Consider the following 26,214-nt stretch of genomic DNA (forward strand, 5'->3'; position numbering starts at 1 on the left):
TCTTTATAATGATTATGATTCTTACTATAATTCGTAAGACTTAGCCATACCTGTCCTCATAAGAGCATAAAGTCAACATTTTCTGAAAGAGGAAGCAGGCCAGGGACTCTGTATAAGGTGTGATAGGCTGACCGCCTCGAAGGACAAGAGGCCCACATGGCAGGTGAGTGTAAGACAGAGGGTGGGACTCTGCTTAGGCCTATTTAGGATGAAAAATCCAGCACATGGTGATCAGTGTCTGCAGGAGTTCCCGTTGTGGCCTCGCAGGTAATGAACCCAACAAAGATCCATGAGGTTGCGGGTTTGATCTCTGGTCTCACCCAGTGTAATAAGGATCCAGTGTTGCCGTGAGCTATGGTGTAGGTAGCGGACGGAGCTTGGCTACCACATTGCTGTGGCTGTGGTGTTGGCCAGCAGCTGCAGCTCCAGTTTGACCCCTAGCCTGGGAACTTCCATATGCTGCGGGTATGGCCCTAAAAAGCAAAAACAAAACAAAACAAAAAGATTGTGTCTGCTAAGTAAATAAGAAAAGTTGGAGGGACTTTAGAGGAAAACCCAAGTTATAAAAGATTATGTAGATGATACAATGATTTTTTTATAATACTTATTCACTTTTAGATTTTTTTTCCTTTTTATAGATGCACCTGCGGCAAATGGAAGTTCTCAGAACAGGGGTCAAATCAGAGCTGCAGCTGAGGCCTACACTACAGCCATGGCACCTGATCCTTAACGGAGCCAGGCCAGGGATCAAACCCATGACCTCAGAGAGGCAATATCGAGTCCTTAACCCAATGAGCCACAACAGGAACTCCTAGACTCTTCAGTCAAGTGCTTGCCCCATGCAGACATTTAGCTCCAGGCTTGGAAAATGAAAGTAGTTTTCATGTTGCAATAAAAGCCAAGTCCTTCCACTTAAGCTTCCAAGAGGAAGTATTTTTGTTGCCCAGAAAAATAGCAAAGAGGATAAAATATTTGGGGTTTTATATCTGAATGCAAGCAGGGCTTTACTTTTTTCTGAAGGGTCCTTTCCATAAAGCCAGTGAGAAGCCTATGAAAAGATATACTTTCATGGATTATGAGCTTTTCCTGTATCTACACGGTTCTTTCTCTGTTTTTGTTTCTTTTTTTCCCCTGGGTTGGAGTTGTTCCCTGTCATTCAATGCTGGCGGCTCAGTGGGTGCTGAATAAATGGTTCCTGTTGGGTGGTTGAATCTGAGAGTTGCTACAAACACAGCTAAAATTCCAAGTTCCTATATTTTTCCAGTGTTTTGGATGAAGCATGACATTTTCTGCTCATCTAAGGGAAATCAGATGGACCATCTCAATGTTGCAGGGAAGAAAAGTAAAAAGCAAAGCTGTGTCTGAGAGGCATACAACCTTGTTTAAGAGGACTTAATTCAAACGTCTTCCTTAATATCACCTCTTTCTCTTTTTAAGTTTTTCTTTTTTTCTTTTGTCTTTTTAGAGCCGCACCCATAGCATAGGGAGGTTCTATTTAAAAATCACTTTAGGGAGTTTCCGTCATGCCTCAGTGGTTAACGAATCCGACTAGGAACCATGAGGTTGTGGGTTCGATCCCTGGCCTTGCTCAGTGGGTTAAGCATCCAGCGTTGCCTTGAGCTGTGGTGTAGGTTGCAGATGCGGCTCGGCCCCTGCATTGCTGTGGCTCTGGTGTAGGCTGGTGGCTATGACTGCGATTCGACCCCTAGCCTGGGAATCTCCATATGCCGCCCGAGAAATGGCAAAAAGACAAAAATAAATAAATAAATAAATAAAAATAAAAATCACTTTAGGATTTATTGTGCCAGATCATCAGTATGTCTGTGCTGTGGCTGCTTCTGAGAATCCTCGCCCTTCTTGGTGAGGCTGTTCCCTTTTTCCCAAGAGACCTGGAAGATGGGAAGGATAAACATAGGAACCATAATGGTACTTCTGATTCTTAAAACTGTAGTGGAAAAAGCTATTTTCCCTCACCCCGAGTTGTTCAACAAATCCTGGAGTCAGCAAGTAGCCCCCTACCAGATGCCCCACAAAGGGAAGGGGTTCTCTAGGATGTGGAGAACAGCATTGCTTGAGGCTGAGCTTTAAATATACACCATTGAAAACCGCTCATCGTTCCTCTATAAACATTCATTCACAAAGTATTTACTGAATTTATTAAAAGACCCCATATTTGCATAGTGGATTGAGGTGGCTTACCATTTAAAAACTAATGTAATGCAATAGAAGACTAGCACCACTGGGATTCAGGAGGTGTGAGTCAGGGAACCACTGAGGCTGACGTCATTGCCATGCTTGAATGTCAGATTCAATTCTAAGGTTCCTTGAGGTTGGGGGCTGAGGGAAAAAGGTCATGTTTTTCAACAAAGAGAAGGAGGAAGTATAATTCCTCAAGAGAAGCAAGATTTCTTCCTGGCCCTAAATTCTAACAATTTCTCAGAGGTGGCCAGTTTTATTCATTCCTTTCTTTCTTGACCCATCCAGTCAACAAATATTTTTAAAATTTGCAAGGAATCTGAGGACTCTAAGGAACTTTGGGGAGCATATAATGTGATGAGGGAGCGGCTGGGGGCCAAGAAGAAATGAGTGACACAACCAAGTACCATGAATGGTATTGTCACCGGTTAAAAAGGTAAAAGTGCACCGATTAAAAAATAAACAAAGACATCTTGGCTCATTTCATTTTTAGTATACCCATGAAAGACCAAGTCATTTCCTCATTTCTCTTCACTTTACTCATCAGAAGGTTTTAAAGTAGAAGTATTTACTCCAAAATACCAGTATTTTCCGACGTCAACTCTGAGAAGCTCTTAGTAAGAAAACAAAACTTTAAAACGTGTTTAGGGAGTTCTCACAGCGGCACTGCAGTTAATGAACCCAACCAGTAGCCATGAGGATATGGGTTCGATCCCTGGCCTCACTCAGTGGGTTAAGGATCCTGCATTACTGTGAGCTGTGGTGTAGGTTACAGATGCGGCTCGGACCTGGCATTGCTGTGGCTGTGGTGTAAGTCAGTGGCTACAGCTCCGATTTGACCCCTAGCCTGGGAACCTCCATATGCTGCTGGTGCAGCCCTAAAAAGACAAAAAGAAAAAAGAAAGGAAAAAAAAACGCATTTAGGTCAACTTACAGTACAAACATGCTGATGTGCAACAGATCTATTTCCAAAGATCCGCAGATCATCAAGATTTGATGATATAATCTAATTTAGTTAAAGACTTAATAAATCGAAAAGAATAATCTAAGGAGACGTTCTTACAGGTTTATAATAGCGAGATGATTTTCTCTGTTCTCCGCCCCCTGTGGGTACTTGTTGCTGCCTCCTGCGCCCCCTTCTGGTAGGCATTACAGACCCTAGGGACTGCTCTTCCCTTCAGCAGCCTTTGTGAAATCCCAATGTGCAGAAAACCACTTCTCCCTTTCAGTGCCTGGGATGACGGAGGGAATTAGAGAGCGAGAGATGGAAGGGCAAAGGGAGAAAGGGAGCAAGTGGGAAGAGGGAGCCCCTGCCCAGGGACGGGGTCGTGGTCCTCACCACGCATGCTCCCCTCTTGGCCATCTCAGCCGCCCAGAGCAGGGGAAGCCAAACTGCATGTCCCAGTCTGTGAGCTGTGCTACTTTGGGTCTGGGTGGAGGTCCCAAGGAGGGCCAAGGACATAATTTATACTATGCGTTTCTCCAGAGCAAGCACAAGTGTCTCGCCAAACCTATGCGTTAGGAGCATTTGAGGGAGAAACGCCGAAAGTTCACCTAAAACACAAGATGAGGACGAGTTTACAGGGAACACGGGATCTCAGCTCTGACTGCGACACTCACCCACCCGCGCACGGTTCAGGCCCAGAGCTTCGCAAGGATTACTGCTCCGATGTCTTCTCCGATGTCTAACAGGAGAAGTTAGCCCTGAGGTCATCTCTGTGATAACTTCCTCACCATCCTGAACATTTCAGAAGTGTTTCCATGGCGGGGAGAGAATGACTGGTATCATTCGTTTTAATACAGTGATTGGCATCAATATCACTTCCTAATGGACAGAAGCAGGATCAGAAGCTGCTCTAGTTCAATGTTTGAGGCTGACATTTTCTCTGCTTGCAGACTCATCAGAAAGTAGCAGCAGGGGATGCTATGGAGACAAGCAGACCCTGGACACGCCTGCGGCATCTGGTAGGATGCGGAGGCGTCCAGGCTCCAGCTTCTGCGTAGTTATCACCTCACCGTCTGCCTTGCCCTCCTCCTCTTCCTCTTTCTCTTGGCAGGTGACTCATTCTGGTTGGGTGGCTTCCACAGGATCTTGTCCCTTCCCTGTAGACTACACCCCATGTTGCACTGTTCTTCCCCACAGTTTTGGTCCTCTCCACACACTCTTTTGGTTCTCAGTGTCTCCCCCAGCCCCACTTGGAAAGAGCACTGGGCATGGCGTCCATGGAATTTGTCTCAGTGCTGGTTTTCCAGCCTGTCACTGAGGTCTCCTGAGCTCCTGCTGGGAGCGAGAGAGTAGTTCTTACTTCACAGGGCTGTAAACTCTGTTCGATGTAATGTGGATGAGAGTGCTTATGGAACCATGGAAGGGGGCGGGTCAGGTAAATTAGTCTCCATCTGCAGTGCACCGTTTCTTGTTATTTCATAAAGCTTTAAGCTCCCATAAGTTCCAGGTGTCACTTTCAAGTGGAAAGGTGGCCAGGAGTGAGCAAACATGTCAGGGAATTCTCCCAGAACTTTTGAAGGGTTGGGAGAATTCCTCTCCCACGTCCTGTGTGCATTAGAGTGGTGGACAGGTCCATTTCACTGGGTCAGGCTGGGGTGCTTAGGGTGGGCTGATGGGGACTGTGGCCGCAGAATTTTCCCAGGAGGGTTCAGAGCAGCCCTGAAGAGCCTGGCTGAGGGGCACTGGCAGCCATAAAGGACATTTTTCAGGGGACGCAGACTGAAGCTCAAAGGAAGGGAATCATAACCGCAGCTCCAGGAATGGCCACTAGGGATTTCATACCAAACTTGGGCTTCTCCATCCTGGACCACTGCCCAGATCCCTGCAGTATCTTCTCTGTCCTCCTGAGCTCCCATTTCAGCACAGGTCACACCAAGCTGTATCCCTTCCTTCTGTGTTTGCTTTAGGAGTTTGTGCTTCTGAAAGACAGGCTGTAACAGACATGCCAAACCTCCTGAGATGTCAAAACCCATGATGTGTCCAGTCTGCCAAGAACACCACATGGACCCTGCTGTCATGGCTGGTGTCTCAGCCAGGGAATCTCACAGTGGCAACGTCTTGGTCAACATGGACAGTGTGACTCATGAGCATGAGTCAGGGTGGTGCATGACTTCATCAGTCATGACGTGTCACAACTCCAGGGGACCACTTCACATTATTGTTGCTGATGACAACCCTGGAGCATGGTGCCATAGCATACAGAGTCAGAGGTGCTCCCTGGGGTTGAAAGTGCCATGGCTCTGTCTGGGACATGTGACCAGCAACATTTCTGCTTCATTTAGGGCCACAACTTCTTTTCAAAGCAAATTATATTGTGTTTCCTAACTGTCATCAACTGTACCCTACTCTGGATTTCCAATCAAGCAGAGATCACAGATTGAATCCTTGCTCTGTTATTTTGTAACCATATGAGCCTGGATAAATCATTTAAGCTCCCTAGGCCTCCATTTCCTCATCTATAAAATGCCGTCTCGAGGAATTATTGTGAAGCTTCAAGGAAATTGTGTGGAAAAGTACTTTTAATATAAGAGATTCTCCACAAATATCGAACACCTTTTCCCTTGATTCTTTCTACATGATTCTTAGTTATGAAGATCCATGTCATTTCTGCACTAATTCTGCCCTGTATTGTGTGGTGCCTGATAGAAATTTCCAAGGAACTGATCTTTTGTTAACCCCACTGTCGGATTGTCTCTGCACTGGAGGGATTAGTGATGGCAAGGGAGACAGTGAAACCACTTCTCTTTTTTCTTTTTAGGGCTGCACCTGTGGCATATGAAAGATCCCTGGCTAGGAGTTGAATTGGAGCTTCAGTTGAGACCTACACCACAGCCACAGCAACACCAGATCCAAGCTGCATCTGCGACCTACACCACAGCTCATGGCAACGGTGGATCCTTAACCCACTGAGCAAGGCCGGGGATTGAACCCACATCCTTAAGGACACCATGTCGGGTTCTTAACCTGCTGAGCCAGAACAAGAACTCCCAGGCCAATGCATTTCACGTTGTTGTAGTTGTTGAGGAATCTATAAGTACTGCAAGTCATATTTTAAGCTTTTAGGAAAATGTACTCCTCAGTGATCTTTAAACTGGCCTCCTAAAGCACCGGACCCTTGACAGTTTAAAAGTACTTTCAAATACTTTATCTTATTTTGATTTGGGGACCCATCCAATAATCTGATGACATTGGGTCAGGGAGGAGGCAAGTCATTTGTCCTGCATAAGTGAGGAAGTGGATTTGCAAGGACAGAGTCAATGCTGCAGAGTGACAAGGCAGCTGGACAATGTAGAACTGGGACCTAGGACAACAGTGGTGATGTCAGGGTGGGCATCATTTCTCCTGGCCCACTCTGTCTCCTTTGTAAAAATCATTCCTGGGAAAAGGACAAGTCCGTCTCCTTCGAAGATGAAGAAACAACTCCCCAGAGTTGTTTTTTTCAGACATTTTTCCTCTGTATGGTGAAACCCACATGGTAGATAAGACATGTTAGAAGTACCTTTAGACATTCAGATTATCTGGAGGAAGAATTACAAGGACAGATAGAAAAACCCCCTTTCTGGAGTTCCCTGGTAGCCTAGCAATTAAGGATCCAGTGTTGTCACTGATGTGGCTTGGGTGACTGCTCAGGTATGGGTTCAATCCCTGGACTGGGAATTTCGGCATGCCATGGGCAGGGCCAAAAGGAAAAAAAAAACAAACCAGGAGTGGGATGGACTGGGAGTTTAGGGTTAGTAGATGCAACTATTACATTGAGAATGGATAAGCAATGAGATCCTGCTGTACAGCACAGGGAACTAGATGCAGTCTCTTGAGATAGACCATGATGGAAGATAATATAAGAAAGGAATGTATATGTATGTATGACTGGGTCACTTTGTTGTACTGTAGAAACAGGCACAACACTGTAAACCATCTATACTTTAATTTTAAAAGCTGTTTGTAGGGTTTGTGTTGGCAGCACTGAAGAGTGGTCCCCATACTATGTCTGTCACCTCTGGTTTTCAACTCTGCTTCTCACCATTGCCCTGAAGCAGTAGTGAAATGCCTGCTTATCCCTTGCTTTGCCTAAACTTGTAGCTTTACTGTTTATCCCCAGAGAGACTGAAAGTGGCAATGGTGCTGCCAGAGGAGGAGGAAAGAAAAAGAAGGGACATGAAAAAGTAGCCTTGATCTTAAGAAGCCCCCTCACCCTCCCGCCCAGCTTTTCCTCTGCCTTTCTCCCTACAGGACCTTGGACGTGATGCCCCACATCCTCAGCAAGGCCCAGGTGTTCCACATGGCTGAGGTCCTGATTGTTAGAATCAGAGAAATCCAGAGGAAGTGTCCAATCTGGACCCCTGACCAGTATCTGAAAGGTTCCTGTAACCCGTGGATCATTTTCACAGTGTGAAATTAATAGGGACAAGTGCACATTGTGCCAGATCCCCCAAAACCTCAGTTGCCTCCTGAAAGGCAATTAGGGAAGAGGATCTGATTAAGAGCAGAGCACCCTGATGCAGTGAGGGATTGTGGGGTCAGCATTCACCTGCCTCACAGGTGGCTTCTGTGCCTACAAGGGAGGTGGTGGCAACATCAGAAGCAGCCAGGACCTGAACTGTGACTTTGGCAATGATGTCCTTGCACGAATCAAATACTTCAAGAGACAGGGCTTCTAATGCTTCAGGTCAAACGCAGGATCATTAACATGCAGGCAGCCTCAGCTGTTACAGTGAGACCAGTAATTGTGAATCTGAGTTTCACCTGAAGGGCATCAAAATAACATAAATCACATTGAAGAATAAGTTTCCGCATTTTGTGGTCTGGTGTGTGTCTTAACAAAGGGGTATGTCCCTTTAAAGATATTTCCACAGATATGGGCTATAATGTGGATTTCCGTGAAACGAATCCTGTACCTCAGTGGCTTGTATAGCAAATAAAAATACCAGAATGCAGATGCAATGAGATAGGCTGCCTCTCTGGAACCCTGGGACACAGGTTCAATCCCCGGCCATCACAGTAGGTTAAGGATCTGATCTCTGGCCTGGGAACTCCATGTACCAAGGGGCAGCAAAACATATAAACAAACAAAAACCCCCAAACCAGAATCCTGATTAAATTTGAATTCTAGATAAATAATGATTTTTTTTTTGTACTCTAAGTGCTATGCCATATTTGGAACACATTTATACTCAACTATTATTCAGTCTATCTGAAATTCAAATTTAGGCATGTGGTTATTTTATGTGGCAACTCTATCACTGATTTCTTTGATAAAAATCAGTTTCAGAGTTCCTGTCGTGGCTCAGTGGTTAATGAATCCGACTAGGAACCGTGAGGTTGCAGGTTCAATCCCTGGCCTTGCTCAGTGGATTAAGGATCTGGTGTTGCCATGAGCTGTGGTGTAGGTCACAGATGTGGCTCGGATCCCGAGTTCCTGTGGCTCTGGCGTAGGCTGGTGGCTACAGCTCCAATTCAACCCCTAGCCTGGGAACCTCCATGTGCCACAGGAGCGGCCCAAGAAATGGCAAAAAAAAAAAAAAAATCATAGTTTCAAATTTTAGTTGAAAACTTTTCTTGAGAAAAAGGATAAGCGTGGCCAGCCCCAGCTGCTGGGAGAATAGTTTCAGGAGAGTCACTTTTTTTTTTTTTGTCTTTTTGCCTTTCCTAGAGCTGATCCCACGGCATACAGAGGTTCCCAGGATAGGGAACTGTAGCTGTAGCCGCCAGCCTATACCAGAGCCACAGCAATGCCAGATCTGAGCCATGTCTGTGACCTACACCACACTTCACAGCAACGCCAGATCCTTAACCCATTGAGCAAGGCCAGGGATCGAACCCACAACCTCGTGGTTCTTAGTTGGATTCGTTAACCACTGAGCCATGACAGGAACTCCAGGAGAGTCACTTTTAAACTTTTCAGCATTACCTTAACCCTAGGTCTCTCTGACATCTAGGGTTTTGTTTGTTTTTAACCTTATAATTTTATTTCTTAAATGATTTTTATTTTTTTTCATTATAGCTGGTTTACAATGTTCTGTCAATTTTCTACTATACATCAAGGTGACCCAGTTACACATACATGCATAGATTCTTTTTTCTCACATTATCATGCTCCATCAAGAGTGACCAGATATAGTTCTCTGACTATATCTAGTAACCTATATCTAGTTTACCTCTTGGTTTCCTACCTTCTGATGGGGATGGAGTAGGATAGTTACACAGGTGGTTGTAGAAGTCCCAATGAGGCACATAGATAGAGAAGGAAACCTAGAGAACTTTGAGAGACCACTGTAATTTAATGATTACTCAAGAAAGCCATCAGAACAATGTGGAATAAAGCATCTGGCTTAACTATAAAACCGTAAATAAAACACAAGATACGCCTCAGGCCATTAAGTGAAAGATAAAATGAGGACTGCATTCAAGAGCAGCAAGATAATGAGCCGTAGGATCAAGGACAGGAATTTAACAGGAAAATGACAGTGATACAGAAACCCAAGAAGATTCAACATATTTTGGCATCTGTTACCACCCTTCTGCTGATATGAATAAGCACGAGTGCTTATCCAAAGTCCTAGTTTGACCTCATAGGGTCATTACCCAATATGAAGGAGGAGCTAGTGATACAAGCTTGATGTCTAGTTGAAGAAAGAGGAAGAAGGCAGTCTTTTCTCCTCCCCACTTCCCCTGGATTATAAAATTGCAGCCACCTAGTCCTCAGGGCAGAGCCTCCTCTACTCCCCACTATATTTCTCACAAGGGTCCTATCTTAATAAATCTATTTCTTGCCTATCACTTTGTCTCTCACTGAATTCCTTCTGTGCTGAGACACAAAGAACCTGAGCTTCAGTAAGTCCAGACACCAGGTGAGTGATTCTAATGAAAAAACCGTGGGTTCAAGTTCCTAACTGGATTTAGGCTGGGTTTGAGTCAGAGGGGTTTTTGGTTTCACTTGCACCACTGAACCTCCTACACTCAACTTCCCCCAACTCAGCTAAACCCTCCCCTGACTTTGGGGCACTTAAGACTAATAGAGCCTGGACAGTGATTCTTCAATTGGAGCTTCCATCAGGAACATTGATCATACACCATATGGGTAGATTATCTAATTTGGGGGCTGGGTGCTCTAAAAGTCATCAATGTCCCATTATATTGAGGCAGAATACTAACTCAGGTAGTCAGTGTAGGAGCATGCTCTTTGATGCATTTTTTGATATGGCCACTGATTAACATTTGTGGCTTAAGGGCTCCAGGGAGTAACATCCCCACAGGCCTTGTTTATTATAGGGAGTGTACCTATGCCTAGATGGACATTAATCCCTAATCCCCTGTGACTCAGTTTACAGGAAGAAATGGTCACAGAAACCATGAGACCCACAGGACATTTCCACCCCTAAAACCCCTATTGTATAAGGACTGATATAGGCCAATGGGATGAAAGCACATCTTTCTGGACCCCATGTAGGTATTTCTTCCCCCTGTCTTTTAGGGATAAAAACTCCTATAGGACAATAGAGATTGGTGAGTTCTTCTCTCCCATCCCAGCAGTCCTGGGAGCTATTTGCTTTCCTTTAATAAGGACTTTGCTTGCTTACTGCCTGTGTGTTCACAGAGATCATTCTTCAATTGTGTGAACAAGAACCCAAATTCTGATAATGTCTTTCTGGCATCACTATCAACACTTTACAGTGTCTAGAACAACTGTCATCATTTCAAGCAGAATTTTCTTTTTTGAAGCAACTGCTATGTCTCAGCATCTATGAAGCCCAAATTAGAGTCTCTGCCTTTAGGAACCATGACATGGTAAAATTTAGTTAGGAAGAGCAGCCAGCCACATGTGTGCATGAGGCAGAGTGGCAGGGAAGACACTGGTGATAATGTAAGGTGCCTACCACTTTGTCAGGGCTTGTGGAAGTTCCCATGACCATTAGTGTTCTTGACCTCCTCCAGGGCTCCCTTCTTCGTCTCTCACACTCTGCCTTCCAAGACATACTCTCAAGGCTGAATCCAGAGACGGAATTCTCACTAAGAAGAACTGACTGAGAAGACCCCAGGAACACACCTTTTTGCAGATTTCCATCTCACTGGTTAGGAGTCCATGAGGGAAACAGTTGGGTGAATCAAGTCCTGCAGCACCTGCCCCCAGAGCACCTCATGCGCCTCCTAAAGGCACATAGGGTTGGGGATACCCAGAGAAAAAGAATCAGACTTGGCTTCTCTTTTTTAGACATAAGTGAAGCCATTTTTGGCCCACACCATTTTGTAAGCTAAGCTTGGCTGCAATGCTCGCCCTTGAACAAGTCTTGGTAATTATTGATCTTAAGGGAACAAAGGAATGCAGTCGAACAACAGGGCGGTATTAAAGCAGAGTCCTAGTTCTTCCTCATGGAGTGTACAGAGCAAGGTGATACAGTCTTCGAGTTCTGCAGAAATGAAGGCCCAGGTGGACGCTGGAAGATGGAGTGAGATGAACCTCCCAACTTCAACCAACAAAGCGTTGGACTCTGTGAACCTTGGCCCCAATTATATTTGCTGAATTCTCCTCTGCTCAAGCCCCTTCATGAATGTACATGTACTCTTAGCTTCAAACTTCCCCAATTTTGCTGTTCTGGGAGACACTGCTTTGGTAAAAGTGTTCTCTTATTCTGCTGCAAATGATAAATCCTTCCTTCTCCTGGTCTGTGGCTTGGTTGTGTCTTTTGACTCCACACCCACCAAGAGGTGAACCCAGATTTGGGGGAACATGCCCACCATGGACACACATGCCCAGTAAGCATGTTACCCAAGAGTAACTTGGGTATGAGAGGGTGGTGTCCCTCATCCTGAAAAACAAAAGCCAACAAGGAGCACCATGACATCCTAATGAGTGCTCTGGAGAAGGCATGGCTGAGTTACAGGTTGGCAAAAATATAAGGGAATTAACTATGCAACTATTTTTTTTGTCTTTTTGCCTTTTCTTGAGCCACTCCCTTGGCATATGGAGGTTCCCAGGTTAGGGGTCTAATCGGAGCTGTAGCCACTGGCCTACACCACAGCCACAGCAACACAAGATCCAGGCCGCATCTGCAACCTACACCACAGCTCACTGGAAACGCCGGATCCTTAACCCACTGAGGGAGGCCAGGGATGAAACCCGCAACCTCATGGTTCCTAGTCAGATTTGTTAACCACTGAGCCACGACAGGAACTCCTAACTATGCAACTACTAACAAATCCTTTTTAGCACCCTCTATGTGCCAGCCACTGTATGACGAATGAATGGTCCCAGATCACAGTCTCCTTTTCTAGTTAGCATACATTAGGGACATGATAAGCTAATTTCTCTAAAGATGAGATAAATAAAAATTGGTACGGGAGATTTGGCAAAGAACTGAGGCCTGAGTTCACACAAGAGGTAAGGCCATTTATTAGGTGCTAAATTCTCACACCAGCCCTCATTTTTATTCCATTAACAGACAAAGGACTGCCTTTCAGTGTAAGACATTGGCTTAGTCACAGGGCTAGTAAGGGACAGAATCTAAACCCAGATTTCTTCCATTTTAAAGCCTACTTGAAAATTTTGTTTTACTTTTTCCCCAAGAGCTCAAGCACATAATTAAAAGATTGTGTGTATTGGGGTGTTAGGGTGATCAACCGTCCTGCTGATTTGTCTGGAACAGGTGGGTTTTCTGGGTTGTGGCACTTTTCAGTGCAAAAACCTGGAACATTAAAGGAGAAAAGTCCTGGGCAAATCTAGATGAGCTGATCACCCTAGCTTGGCATTTTCCCTACTAGGAGGTGAGACAGGAGAGAAAGGGGCAGGACACAAATGCCAGATAATGAAGGAGGGACTCAGCTGTTGGCATGCCATAAACACTGGATGGAACCAGATGAAAATGATACAGAGTAGGCTAGTTACACAGGTGGTTGTAGTAGTCCCAATAGGAGTGCACAGATAGAGATGGAAACCTAGGGAAATTTGGGTGACCACTATTAAGTTAATAATCACTCAAGAAAGCCATCAGAACATTGTGGAATAAAGCATCTGGCTTAACTATACAACCATAAGCAAAAGCGTAAGATGTGCCTCGGGTCATTAAGTGAAAGATAAGGACTACTTTCAAGTTCAGCGAGATAATGAGCCTTAGGGGAGTATGACATTCCAAAGTAGGAGACTCTCATTACAGAAACCTGAGATGATTCAACATATCTTGGCATCTGTTACCACCTTTTTGTTAATTTCAATAAGCACCTTGACAGCCCTAGTTTGACCTCATAGGGTCAAATACTCTCTTATCCAATATGAAGGAGGAGCTAGTGATATAAGCCCTGATGTCTAGTTGAAGAAAGAGGAAGAAGGCAGTCTTTTCTCCTCCCCACTTCCCCTGGATTATAAAACTGCAGCCACCTAGTCCTCAGGGCAGAGCCTCCTCTACTCCCCACTATATTTCTCACAAGGGTCCTATCTTAATAACTCTATTTCTTGCCTTTCACTTTGTCTTTCACTGATTTCCTACTGTGCTATGACACAAAGAACCTGAACCTCAGTAAGTTCAGGCACAAGGTGAGTGATCCTAATGAAAAAACTATGGATTCAAGTTCCAATTTGGGTTCTGACTGGGTTTGAGTCCTGTCATGTGGGTTCTAGTCCCAATCTAGGTTCTGGCTAATTTTGAGTCAGAAATGTTTTTGGTTTCAAAACCAAGGTGGCTTTGAGAACTAGTCATTGCCCTTTAGCTCATAATGCCTTCATTGTAATATAAAAATCACTTCCCCTTCTGCCATGAGAGTTTCAAAACAGACCATAAAAGGCAAAGGGGGGGGGGGCAATGGCCCAATTCCTGGGAAATCCTCACCCTTTCTTGAAGTAGCAAGAATATTCTTCCCAATAAAGAATATGTAGTACATATTTACAATGAAGTATTACTCAGCCATTAAAAAGAATGAAATAATGCCATTTGCAGCAATATGTATGGATCTAGATATTATCATACTAACTGAAGTTAAGTCAGACGGAGAAAGACAAATATCAGATGATATCACTTATATGTGGAATCTAAAAAAAGATACAAATGAACTCATTTACATAACAGAAACAGATTCATAGCCTTTGAAAACAAACTTATAGTTAACAAAGGGAAGAGGTGGGGGGATGGACTAGGGGTTTGGGATTGGCATATACACACTGAGGTACATGGAATGACTGGCCCGTGAGGACCTACTGCATAGCACAGAGAACTCTACTCACTATTCTGTGATAATCTATATGGGAAAAGAATCTGAAAAAGAATGGGTGTGTGTATGTGTATAACTGAATCACTTTGTTGTACAGCAGAAATTATCACAACATTGTAAATCACATAATAAAAGTCATTATGGCAAACCCACAGCCCATATAATAATCAAAAGAGAAAAGCTGAAGCCTTCCCACCAAAATCTGGAACACGACAAGGATGCTCACTCTCACTACTTTTATTCAACATAGTATTGGAAGTCCAAGCCACAGCAATCAGACAAACAAAAGATAATATAAGGTGTATACAAATTAGAAGAGGTAAAATTGTCAATACAGGGAGTTCCCATCATGGCGCAGCAGAAATGAATCAGACTAGGAAGCATGAAGTTGCAGGTTTGATCCCTGGCCTTGCTCAGTGGCTTAAGGATACAGCATTGCCGTGAACTGTGGTGTAGGTCACACATATGGCTCAGATCTGTGGCTGTGTCATAGGCTGGCAGCTGTAGCTCTCTTTTGACCCCTAGCCTCGGAACCACCATATGCCACCAGGGTGGCCCTAAAGAGATAAAAAAAAATTGTCACTACATGCAGATGAAATGGTGCTATATAGAAAACCCTAGGGACTCCACACAAAAACTGCACAAACTGATCAATGAATTCAACAAAGTACCAGGATACAAGATTAACATTCAGAAATAGGTTGCATTTCTGTATACTAACCATGAAATATTAGAAAAGGAATATAAAAAAACAATACCTTTTAAAATCACACCCCACAAAATTAAATACCTAGGAATAAACCTGACCAAGAAGGTGAAAGACCTATACTATGAGAACTATAAAACATTTATCAAGGAAATTAAAGAGCATTCAAAGAAATGGAAAGATATCCCATGCTCCTGGATTGGAAGAATTAATATTGTTAAAATGGCCACACTGTCCAAAGCAATCTACAGATTTAACTTGACCCTAACAAATTACCCATGACATTGGTCACGAAACTAGTACATATAATCCAAAAATTTATATGGACCCATAAAAGACCCAGAATTGCCACAGGAATCCTGAATTAAAAAAAAAAAGCAGGAGGCATAAATCCCCCAGACTTCAGGCAATATTACAAAGCACAGCAATCACGATGGTGTGGTGCTGGTACAAAAACAGACATACAGACCAATGGAACAGAATAATCCAGAAATAAACCCAGTCACTTATGATTAATTCATCTTTGATAAAAGAGGCAAGAATATAAAATAGGAAAAAAGTGTCTTCAGCAAGTGGTGCTGAGAAAACTGAACAGCTGCATGTAAATCAAAGAAATTAGAACACACTCTCACATTGTGCACAAAAATAAACTCAAAATGGCTTAGACCTTAACATAAGACATGACACCATGAACCTCTTAGAAGAGAAGATAGGCAAAACATCCTCTGACATAAACTGTACATATGTTTTCTTAGGTCAGTCTCACAAGGCAACCAAAATAAAAACAAAAATAAACAAATGGGAACTAATCAGCTTACAAGCTTTTGCACAGCAAAGAAAATCATAAAAAAAACCCTAAAGAGACAGCCTATGGAAGGGGAGAAAATAGTTGCAAATGATGCAACTGACAAGGGTTTAATCTCCAAAATGTACAAATAACTCGTATACAAACAACACAACAACAAAAAACAGCCCAATCAAAAAATGGACAGAAGACCTAAATAGACATTTCTCCAAAGGAGATATACAGATGGCCAAAAAGCACATGAAAATGTGTTCAACATTACTAATTATTAGAAAAATGCAAATCAAAACTATAATTAGTTACCACCTCACTTCGAATGGCCATTGTCAGTAAGTCTATAAATACCAAATACTAAAGGGGGTGTGGAAAAAAGGAAACCTTCCTACACTGTTGGTGGGAATGCAAATTGGTACAACCACCATAGAAAACAGTATGGAGGTAACTTAGAAAACTAAATATAGAACTACCATATGATCCACCAATCCAATTCCTGGACGAAACTACAATTCTAACAGCTACACGCACCCCTATGTTTATCGCAGCACTATTCACAAGAGCCAAGACATGGACAAACCTAAATGTCCATCAGGAGATGAATGGAAGAATAAGATGTGGTACATATGTACAATGGGATACTACTCAGCCATAAAAAGAATGAAATAATGCCATTCACAGCAACATGGATGCAACTAGAGATTTTCATACTAAGTGAAATAAGCCAGAAAAAGAAAGATAAATACCATCTGCTAACACTTATGTGGAATCTCAAATATGGCACAAACGAACCTATTTATAGGACAAAAACATATTCACATATATGGAGAACAGACTTGCAGTTGCCAAGGGGGAGGGAGGAGGGACCTGGAAAGACGGGGAGTTTGGGCTTAGTAGATGCAAACTATTACATTTAGAATGGACAAGCAATGAGATCCAACTGTACAGCACAGGGAACCATATCTAGTCTCCGGGATAGACCATGATGGAGGATAATAAAAGAAAGCTAATGTGGATATATATGTATGATTGGGTCATTTTGCTGTATGGCAGAAATTGGCACAACACTGTAAATCAACTATATTTTAATAATAATTTTAAAAGGAAAGCCATGCCTGGTTTTCTTTTTCTGGGGACCCTCTATCCCATCTGGTTATACCCTCTGGGTGAACAAGAAGACTCTGAGAGCATCCTGGGATCCCCTTCACAATCAGGCCTTTGCAGCTCCCCCGTGTCACACCTCTCATTTTCCATATCTTTAGTTTACTCCTCTGTTTTGATGGAGCACATCCTCCAGCAGCTTTCTCAGAAAAGTGAGTGGAAGTTTAATTTTTTGAGACCTTTCATGTCCAAAATATCTTTGTTTCTACTCTCATCTGAATTGGTGATTTGGCTTGCTTCAAAAGTCTAGTCTGGGAGTAATTTTCCTCCATATTTTTTAAGGCATTGCTCCCTTGGTCTTCTTGCTTCTAGAAGTACTCCTGAGAACACTGAGGTCATTTTGATTTTAATTCTTTGTATATGATATATCTGCTTCTCCCCGCTAGAAGATTGTAGAGTCTTCTCTTCGTCACGTGTTTGATATTTCACAGTGACATGTTTTGGTGGGGTTCTGGTTTTATCCACTATTCTGGGCACTGAGTCCTTTAAACCTGGAAAGTTTAAAAATTATTTTTTCCTCTCATTTCACTTTTGTCCTTTTTTTATTTCTTAGAATATTTTTTTATTTTCTATTTTTTCTAAGTTTTTCATTTCTGTTACCTTGTTTTTATTTTTCAAGGCTTTTTTTGGTGTTTTCTGAATGTTCCTTTTTTTTTCCTTTTTAGGGCTACACCTGTGGTATATGGAAATTCCCAGGCTTGGGGTTGAATTGGAGCTGCAGCTGCCAGCCTATGCCACAGCCACAGCAACACCAGATCTGAGCTACATCTGCAACTTACACAATAGCTTGTAGCAACACTGGATCCTTAACCCACTGAATAAGGCCAGGAATTGAGCCTGCATCCTCACTTCCTCATAGATACTAATCAGATTCTTAAAATGCTGAGCCACAATGGGAACTCCCTGAATATTCCTTTTTTTTTTGTCTTTTTTGTCTTTTTGCCATTTCTTGGGCCACTCCCATGGCATATGGAGGTTCCCAGGCTAGGGGTCTAATTGGAGCTATAGCTGCCGGCCTACGCCAGAGCCACAGCAACGTAGGATCCAAGCCTCGTCTGTGACCTACACCATAGCTCATGGCAACGACGGATCCTTAACCCACTGAGCAAGGCCAGGGATTGAACCCGAAACCTCATGGTTCCTAGTCGGATTTGTTAACCACTGCGCCACGATGGGAACTCCCCTGAATATTCCTTTTTATAGCATCTTGCTTTGGTTTCATGAATGCATCGTTTTTCTCTTATTTCTCTGGGTATATTATTCAGAGTTCTCCCTACTCTAAGTTTTCTTATAAAATCGGTCTCTTCCTAAGTGCTTTTTCTTGTTTGTTTTTTTTTTTGCTTTTTAGGGCTGCAATCATGGTATATGGAGGTTCCCAGGCTATGGGTCCAATCAGAGTTACAGCTGCTGGCCTACACCTCAGCCACAGCAACACAGGATCTGAGCCACGTCTGCAACCTACATCACAGCCCACAGCAATGCCGGATCCTTAACCCACTGAGCGAGGCCAGGGATCAAACTCTCAACCTCATGGTTCCTAGTTGGATTAATTTCCACTGCGCTACAATGGGAACTCCTTTCTTGTTCGTTTGGATATCTATATTTTACATTGAAGCCTTTCTTCAAATGTCAGAAATTACATTGTTATCTGGTCATATTTAAAAGTTGAAATCCAGAGGCATTCCCATCATGGCGCAGCAGAAACGAATCCGACTAGGAACCATGAGGCTGTGGGTTTGATCCCTGGCCTCGCTCAATGGATTAAGGATCCGAGTTGCTGTGAGCTGTGGTGTAGGTCGCAGATGCAGCTTGGATCTGGCATTGCTGTGGCTCTGGCATCGGCTAGCAGCTGTAGCTCCAATTAGACCCCTAGCCTGGGAACCTCCATGTGCTACAAAAACAAAAGACAAAAAAAAAAAAGAAGTTGAGATCCAGAAAGCTTATCAGAAACTCTGAGCACTTAGATGGGGCTTATCGGCCATGAGCAGCCCTGTAATTGATCTTGATGGGTTCTTTGTTGGGAAATCCTCTCTGTTATACCCGTAGATATTTTCTCATGAGCTGGTCATATTCAAAGAGAAAAATCCATCGGGACTCTAGATTTGCCTAGAGACTAAAGACCCAGCTGCCAGTGTTCTGGAATCCAAGGGGAGGAAGCAGGCTGGGGAACTCAGCATTCCAAATGCCTTTCACTTTGTTTCTTTGTTTTCCATACAAAACACCCCTCCTGATGTGCCAGACGGCTTCCTGCCCTAGGACTCTCTGTATTACCCTGGCTTGGGACAAAATCTCTGCTGGCATCAGGGAAGAGATCCAGAATTTCAAAGGCTTTTTAATCATCTTTCAAACCTACACATCCTATTTTAATCTTTTACTCTCACTTCCAGAGGTGGCCAGGGCTGGCAATTTGAATCTTTTGAGGACTTTGCATGAATCAAGTTGGTTTTTTGCTTCTCCATTGCAAAGGTGAAATTTCACCTTCTTATGCCTTTGTTTTTCTTTGTTGTTGGTTTTTTTTTGGTTTTTTTTGGTATTTATAGGGCCGCACCTGTGGCATATGGATGTTCTCAGGCTGGGGTTCCAACCGAAGCTGTAGCCGCCAGCCTACACCAGGGCCAGCTGCGTCTGTGACCTACACCACAGCTCACAGTAACACCAGATCCTTAACCCATTGATCAAGGCCAGGGATCAAAACCACATCCTCATGGATGCTAGTCAAGTTCGTTGACTGCTGAGCCTCAAGGGAAACTCCCTTTTGCCCATTTTTATCAGTTACCACTGTCCACCTATTTCCCATCTTTCACAATTTTGTTGCTTTTATCTCCTACAGTCTAGGAATTTCTCTGAAGACCAGAAGTTTTTAACTATAATTCTTGCTTTTTCTCTATATCATACTTAGAAGAAAGTTGGTAGAGTCTTCATCCTGTGGATTTATGTCTTTTTTTTCTTTTTCTTTTTCTGGCTGTACCTGAGGCATATGGAAATTCCCAGGCTAGGGGTTAAATCAGAGCTGTAGCTGCCTGCTTACGCCACAGCCAAAGCAATGCAGCATCTGAGCTGTGTCTTTGACCTACATCACAGCTCACCGCAATACTGGATCATTAACCCACTAAGCAAGGCCAGAGATCAAACTCACAACCTCATGGACACTATGTTGCATTCCTAACCCAATCAGCCACAACAGCAACTCCTCTGACTTAGGTCTTTTTAACGTAAATTCCTTAACTGCGGTTTTGGTGTAGTTTTGAAGGGTGCAAAATTCTATGCATGTGTTCCATCTATCCTCTTTACCTGGAAGCCCAGCTCTGGACCACTATTTAATGGCATTTTAGCTTAAATTTGAAGAATGAATAGGAGTTTTCCAGGAAATAATAGGGATAAACATTTTAGGCATTAGGAAAAATATAAGCAAAGGCATGATCACTGAAAAGGTAGGTGCTTCTTGGAGAAACATCTCTTTGAGCCTGAGCTGCCAAAACAGAGAGAATTCTGGGAGATGGGTAGTGGACAGCTAGGCAGAAGCCAGATCACGAACTAGCCCTTTAGGATGTGCCAAAGGCCCTAAAACTTGTCCCAAAGGTAAAAGGAGGTCAACGAAAAATTTTGATCTTACTCTATGATCAGAATTTGTGGGTTGGAAAAATCACTCTTGTAGCCGTGGAGAGGCAGATGGAGGGGACTGGGGAGGCTGTTGTTTATGGGGCTTAAGCCACAAAGTGGCACAGGGAAAAAGAAGGAAGACGTGGGTTTGAAAGGGACTTAGGCAGTTCCCATTGTGGCTCAGGGGGTTAAGAACCGGACTAGTATCCATGGGGATGTGGGTTTGATCCCTGGCCTTGATTGGTGGGTTAAGGGTCTGATGTTGCCATGAATTGTGGTACAGGTCACAGAAATGGTTCAGACCCCTCATTACTGTGGCTGTGGCTGGCAGCTGTAGCTCTGATTTGACCCCTGGCCCGTAAACTTTTATATGCTGTAGGCGCGACCTAAATTAAAAAAAGGGGGGAGGACTTTGGAGATAGCGTTGACATGTTGGTGATTGATTGTGTGACAGCTCTTCAAAGTGCACCATATGATGATTACCTACAGAAACAGCTGATCTTAGAAAAAAAGTGCTTAGCTTCAGTCAAGGAACTTGGTGTAAAATTTGAAAATGCTTAGACAGTCTATTGAGAATCTAGAGTTTCCTCTGTAAACAAAGGATTTCCACCCAGAATTCCTAGTCTCTGCTGTATGTATTACACCTGGAACGTGCTGGTGGACCTAAGTGGTACAAAACTCTAAGAAGCCCTCTAGCGCCCCCTCCTGCTGGTGTGATTCCCTGGTCTTGGGTGTGAGTGGGAACTGTGACTTGCTTCTAGCCCACAGGATGTGGCAAACACAGAAGGATGTCACTTCAGTGACTACATTACTTAGGGTTGTAACTTATCTCTTGCTACCAAATTCTCTCCCTTGTTGGCTTTGATGAAGCAAGTTGCCCTGTTAGGGAAGCCCATGCGGTAAAGAACTGAGGGGGGCTTCTGACCATGAGTCAGCCAGTAACAGAGACCCTTAGCCCAACAACCCGAAGGAACTGAATCCTAGTAATAACCACACGAGTGAGCCTGGAAGCAGATCTTTCTATTTAACTTTCCGTCTTTTATCCACCCATCAATCCATCTATCTTTTTGGATGAATTTCAGACTAATTTCAGTCTGAATCATTGTTACATTTTCTCCCAAATTCTTCAGCCTGTATATGATTGACAGATGTTCAACATTCGTTCATGTTTCCTTTTTGTTGTTATTCATTTGAGGTAAGATTTTTTTAATGGCCACACCCGCAATATATGGAGGTTTCCATGCCAGGGAGTGAATCCAAGCGACAGCTGTGGCCTGAGCCACAGCTGCTTCAAAGCCAGATCATTTAACGCACTGTGCTGGTCTGGGATCAAACCCGCACTGCCACAACTACAAGCCACTGTAGCTGGATTCTTTTTTTTTTTGTCTTTTGTCTTTTGTTGTTGTTGTTATTGTTGTTGTTGTTGCTATTTCTTGGGCCGCTCCCGCGGCATATGGAGGTTCCCAGGCTAGGGGTCCAATCGGAGCTGTAGCCACCGGCCTACACCAGAGCCACAGCAACGCGGGATCCGAGCCGCGTCTGCAACCTAGACCACAGCTCACGGATCGTTAACCCACTGAGCAAGGGCAGGGAGCGAACCCGCAACCTCATGGTTCCTAGTCGGATTCGTTAACCACTGTGCCACGACGGGAACTCCTGTAGCTGGATTCTTAACCCACTGTGCCAAGGTGGGAACTCCCTGAAATACACAAATCTTAAGTGCACCATTGGATGAGTTCCAGCAAATTCATATACTCATAGTCCTGGTCAAAGTACAGAACATGACCATCCCTCTAAAAAGTTTGCCCTTTCCCAGTCAATCTTCTACCAAGGCAACTACTGCTGAGAGTCTTCATTAATTTTCCCTGTTCATTTAAATTGAATAAATAGCATGCATTTTTTTCTATAAGGTTTCATTCACTCAGCAAAATATTCTTTTTTTTTTTTTTTTTGGCTGCATCCATGGCATACAGAAGTTCCTAGGCCAGGGATTGAGCCCACACCCTAGCAGAGACCTGAGCCACTGCATCCTTACCTCATGCCATACACAAAAATTAACTAAAATGGAAGTGCTATAAAAGTGCTATAAAAGTGCTATAAAAGTCTTAGGGTAGAAGATATAATAAAATCTTCATGATGTTGAATTTGACAATGGTTTCTTGGATATGACACCAAAAGCCCAGGCAACAAAAGAAAAATAAATTAGACTTCATCAAAGCAAAAAATTTTGTGCATCAAAAGACACTATCAACAATGGCAATTCACAGAATCAGAAAAGAAATATTTTCAAAATTCACATTTCTGGGGGTTTAATATCCAAAATGTAGAGAGAACATCTAGGACTCAACAGCAAAAAACAAACAACTCAATTCAAAAATGAGCAAAGGACTTGAATAGATATTTATCTTTCTAAAGAAAATGTACAAATGGCCAGTAAGCACATGAAAATTTGTTTGCCATCACTAATAATTGGGGATTGCAAATCAAAATCACAATGATGCCATCTCATACCCTAAACTCAACAACAAAAAATAACTCAATTAAAAAGCGGAACACAGGAGTTCCCTTAGTGGCGCAGCGGAAACAAATCTGACTAGGAACCACAAGGTTGCGGGTTCGATCCCTGGCCTTGTTCAGTGGGTTAAGCATCCAGCGTTCCCATGAGCTGTGGTGTAGGTGGCAGACTCGGCTCAGATCTGGTGTTGCTGTGGTTCTGGCGTAAGCCAGCAGCAACAGCTCCAATTAGACCCCTAGCCTGGGAACCTCCATATGCCGCGAGTGCAGCCTTAAAAAGACAAAAGGCAAAAAAAAAAAAAAAACCAACCAAACAACAACAAAAAAAAAACCCACAGATTTTGATAGATATTTCTCCAAAGTAGACATACAGATGGCTAATAAGCCATCTATCAATAATGAAGAGAAGAAAGTTGAAATTTGTCTGCTATGATGGTAGACCTATCAATTTCTCTCTGTAGCTGGATCAAATCTCCCTTAATATATTTTGAGGTTATTTCATTAGGTGCTTATATATTTAACATTATTACTACGTCTTCTTAATGACCTGAACCTTTGTCATTCATGTAGTGTTTCCATTTTTAGTAATATGTTTCTATCCTAAGGCCTATTTTATCTGACATAATGTAGCCATATCATTCTTATTTTAGCTAATATTTACTATAACTCTCATTTCCATCCCTTTACCTTCAATCTTTGCATGTCCTTAGATCTCAGGTCTATCTCTTATAAACAGGATACATCTGGACTTTTTAAAAAGTCTAATTTATCAATAAACTCAATGAATGGTAAGCTTATTCCATTTATATTTACTATGAAAAATCATGAATTTGGATTTACCTTAACCACCTTACTATTTTGGTTTGACTACTTATTATTTGTTTCTTTTTAACTCTTCTAAATAAAAAATCGGTATTTATAACTCTCTCTAAATAAGAAATTAGCATACTCTCATTTCTGATGACCCAACCCTAGGCATCTACCAATCTACATTCTGCTCTATAGATTTGCTGGTTTTAGAGATTTCATATAAATGGAATCATACAAGGTAGTCTTTTGTGACTGGCTTCTCATACTTGGCATGTTTTCAAGTTTCAGTCATGTTATAGCATGTATCTATCAGTACTTTATTACTTTTCATTGTTGGATACTTTTTATTATATAGCTCTTGTTCTTATAATTTTGAAAGATATTCACAAATTCTCCTCTACAATGATAGCACTGATTTCATTCTTATCAGTGATGTATGAGACTATTTATTTTCTCATTTTTTTCACCAGTATGATATTAGTGGGAAGTGGTATTCCAGTTTACTTGTAATTTTTTTCTTCTTTTAAATGAGGGTGAACAATGCCAGATCCTTAACCCACTGAGTGAGGCCAGGGATCCAACCCGCAACCTCATGGCTCCTAGTTGGATTCGTTAACCACTGAGCCTGATGGGAATTCCTATTTATATGTTTAAAGGGCATTTGCAATTATTTTCTGGAAAGTGTTCATACTCTTTGTACATTTGTCCTATTCACTAAATAATGTGTAAGCTTTTTATACAGTCTATAGCTTAGCCCTCTGTAACGTGAGTCTTGAATATCTTATCCTGATTTTTAACTCTTTTAAACATTAAACATCTTTTCACCATGTATAAAATTATTTTGATTCTTTTCCTACTTTCATTTCTTTGATCTACTTAGAATTTACCCTAGTAATAAGATATTAGTTCAACTCAGGTTTTCCCAGTTGGCTACCTGGTTGTCCATTTATAAAATGGTCCATATTTTCCCCATTGACTTGAAACACCCCATTATCAAAATTAAATTCCCATATTTCTGGTCTGTTTCTGGACTCCTTATCATTTCCTATTAGCTATTTATCTGCCAGTACCACTTTGTTTTAACTATTGAGTCTTTGTCCTACATTTTATTTTCATGTGGTCTAGTTCTTCCTCACTGCTCTTACTACTCAAAGGTTTCCTACCATTGGCCTTTGGAAAGGACTTGATCTATTCTCAATGACTAAAAGTAAAACTGATGACTTCAAAGTACCTTATACAATAATTATTGAAAAGTTATGATGGTCTTCTCTATAAAGACTCCGGGACACAGTTCTTTTAGAGCTGGAAGAAATAGGCAAACAGTGTGACTCTCTAGAAGACAAGAAGAGGCTCAAGGTGCTCTGGAGACTCCTTCAGCTACCACTGCTCCTACGCACATTAAGAATGTCCGGAGTTCCTGTCGTGCCTCATTGGCTAACGAATCCAACTAGTAACCATGAGGTTGTGGGTTCGATCTCTGGCCTTGCTGTGAGCTGTGGTGTAGGTTGCAGATGCAGCTCAGATCCCATGTTGCTGTGGCTCTGGTGAAGGCCAGCAGCTATAGTTCTGATGAGACCCCTAGCTTGGGAACCTCCTTATGCTGCGGGTGCAGCCCTAGAAAAGGCAAAAGACAAAAAAAAAAAAAGAGAGAGAATGTCCTTGTTGGAGTTCCTGCTGTGGTGCAATGGGATTGGCAGCTCTTGGGAGCACTGGGCTGAAGGTTTGATCCCTGGCCCAGCACAGTGGGCCTTAACAGATCTGGTGTTGCTGCAGCTATGGCTTGGGTCGTAACTGCAGGTCAGATCTAATCTCTAGCCCTGGGAACTTCACATGCTGTGAGGCAGCCAAAAAAACAAAAACGAAAACACCCCCAAAACCAAAAAAGCAATGGCTTTTGTGAAAACATGTAAATCAACTATACTTCGATTTTTTAAAAAAGAACACCTTGTCTCCCTAAGGGGAGTTTTCTAGTCTGGCTGCACAATGGGCCACTGAGAAGGCTTTCAAACTGCTGACATCCCATCCCAGAGATTCTGACATAACTGGTCTGGTATGTGGCATGGGTATGGGTCTTTTTAAAGTCCTAGGTCTGAGGTCTGCACTCCTAAATGGTGGAGTAATAAGACCCTGAGCTCACCTCCTCTCATGGGCACACAAGAGTTATAACTTGTACAGAGCAACTAGTGATGAGAAAGATCAGAATCTAGCAGAAAAGATTTTCCACAA

General features: G+C 42.7%; 1 protein-coding gene across 1 annotated transcript; it reads left to right on the forward strand.

The window, feature by feature from the left end:
• Positions 1-1,817: 1,817 nt before the first annotated feature.
• LYG1 (lysozyme g1) lies at positions 1,818-7,860 on the forward strand. Its single transcript, XM_047782792.1, is given in 6 exon segments — positions 1,818-1,860; positions 4,093-4,266; positions 5,110-5,168; positions 5,171-5,388; positions 7,433-7,560; positions 7,742-7,860. Coding segments are annotated over 6 exon segments (741 nt in total).
• Positions 7,861-26,214: the final 18,354 nt, after the last annotated feature.

This window comes from Phacochoerus africanus, chromosome 5 (assembly GCF_016906955.1).
Source record: "Phacochoerus africanus isolate WHEZ1 chromosome 5, ROS_Pafr_v1, whole genome shotgun sequence".
Lineage (NCBI taxonomy): Eukaryota > Metazoa > Chordata > Mammalia > Artiodactyla > Suidae > Phacochoerus > Phacochoerus africanus.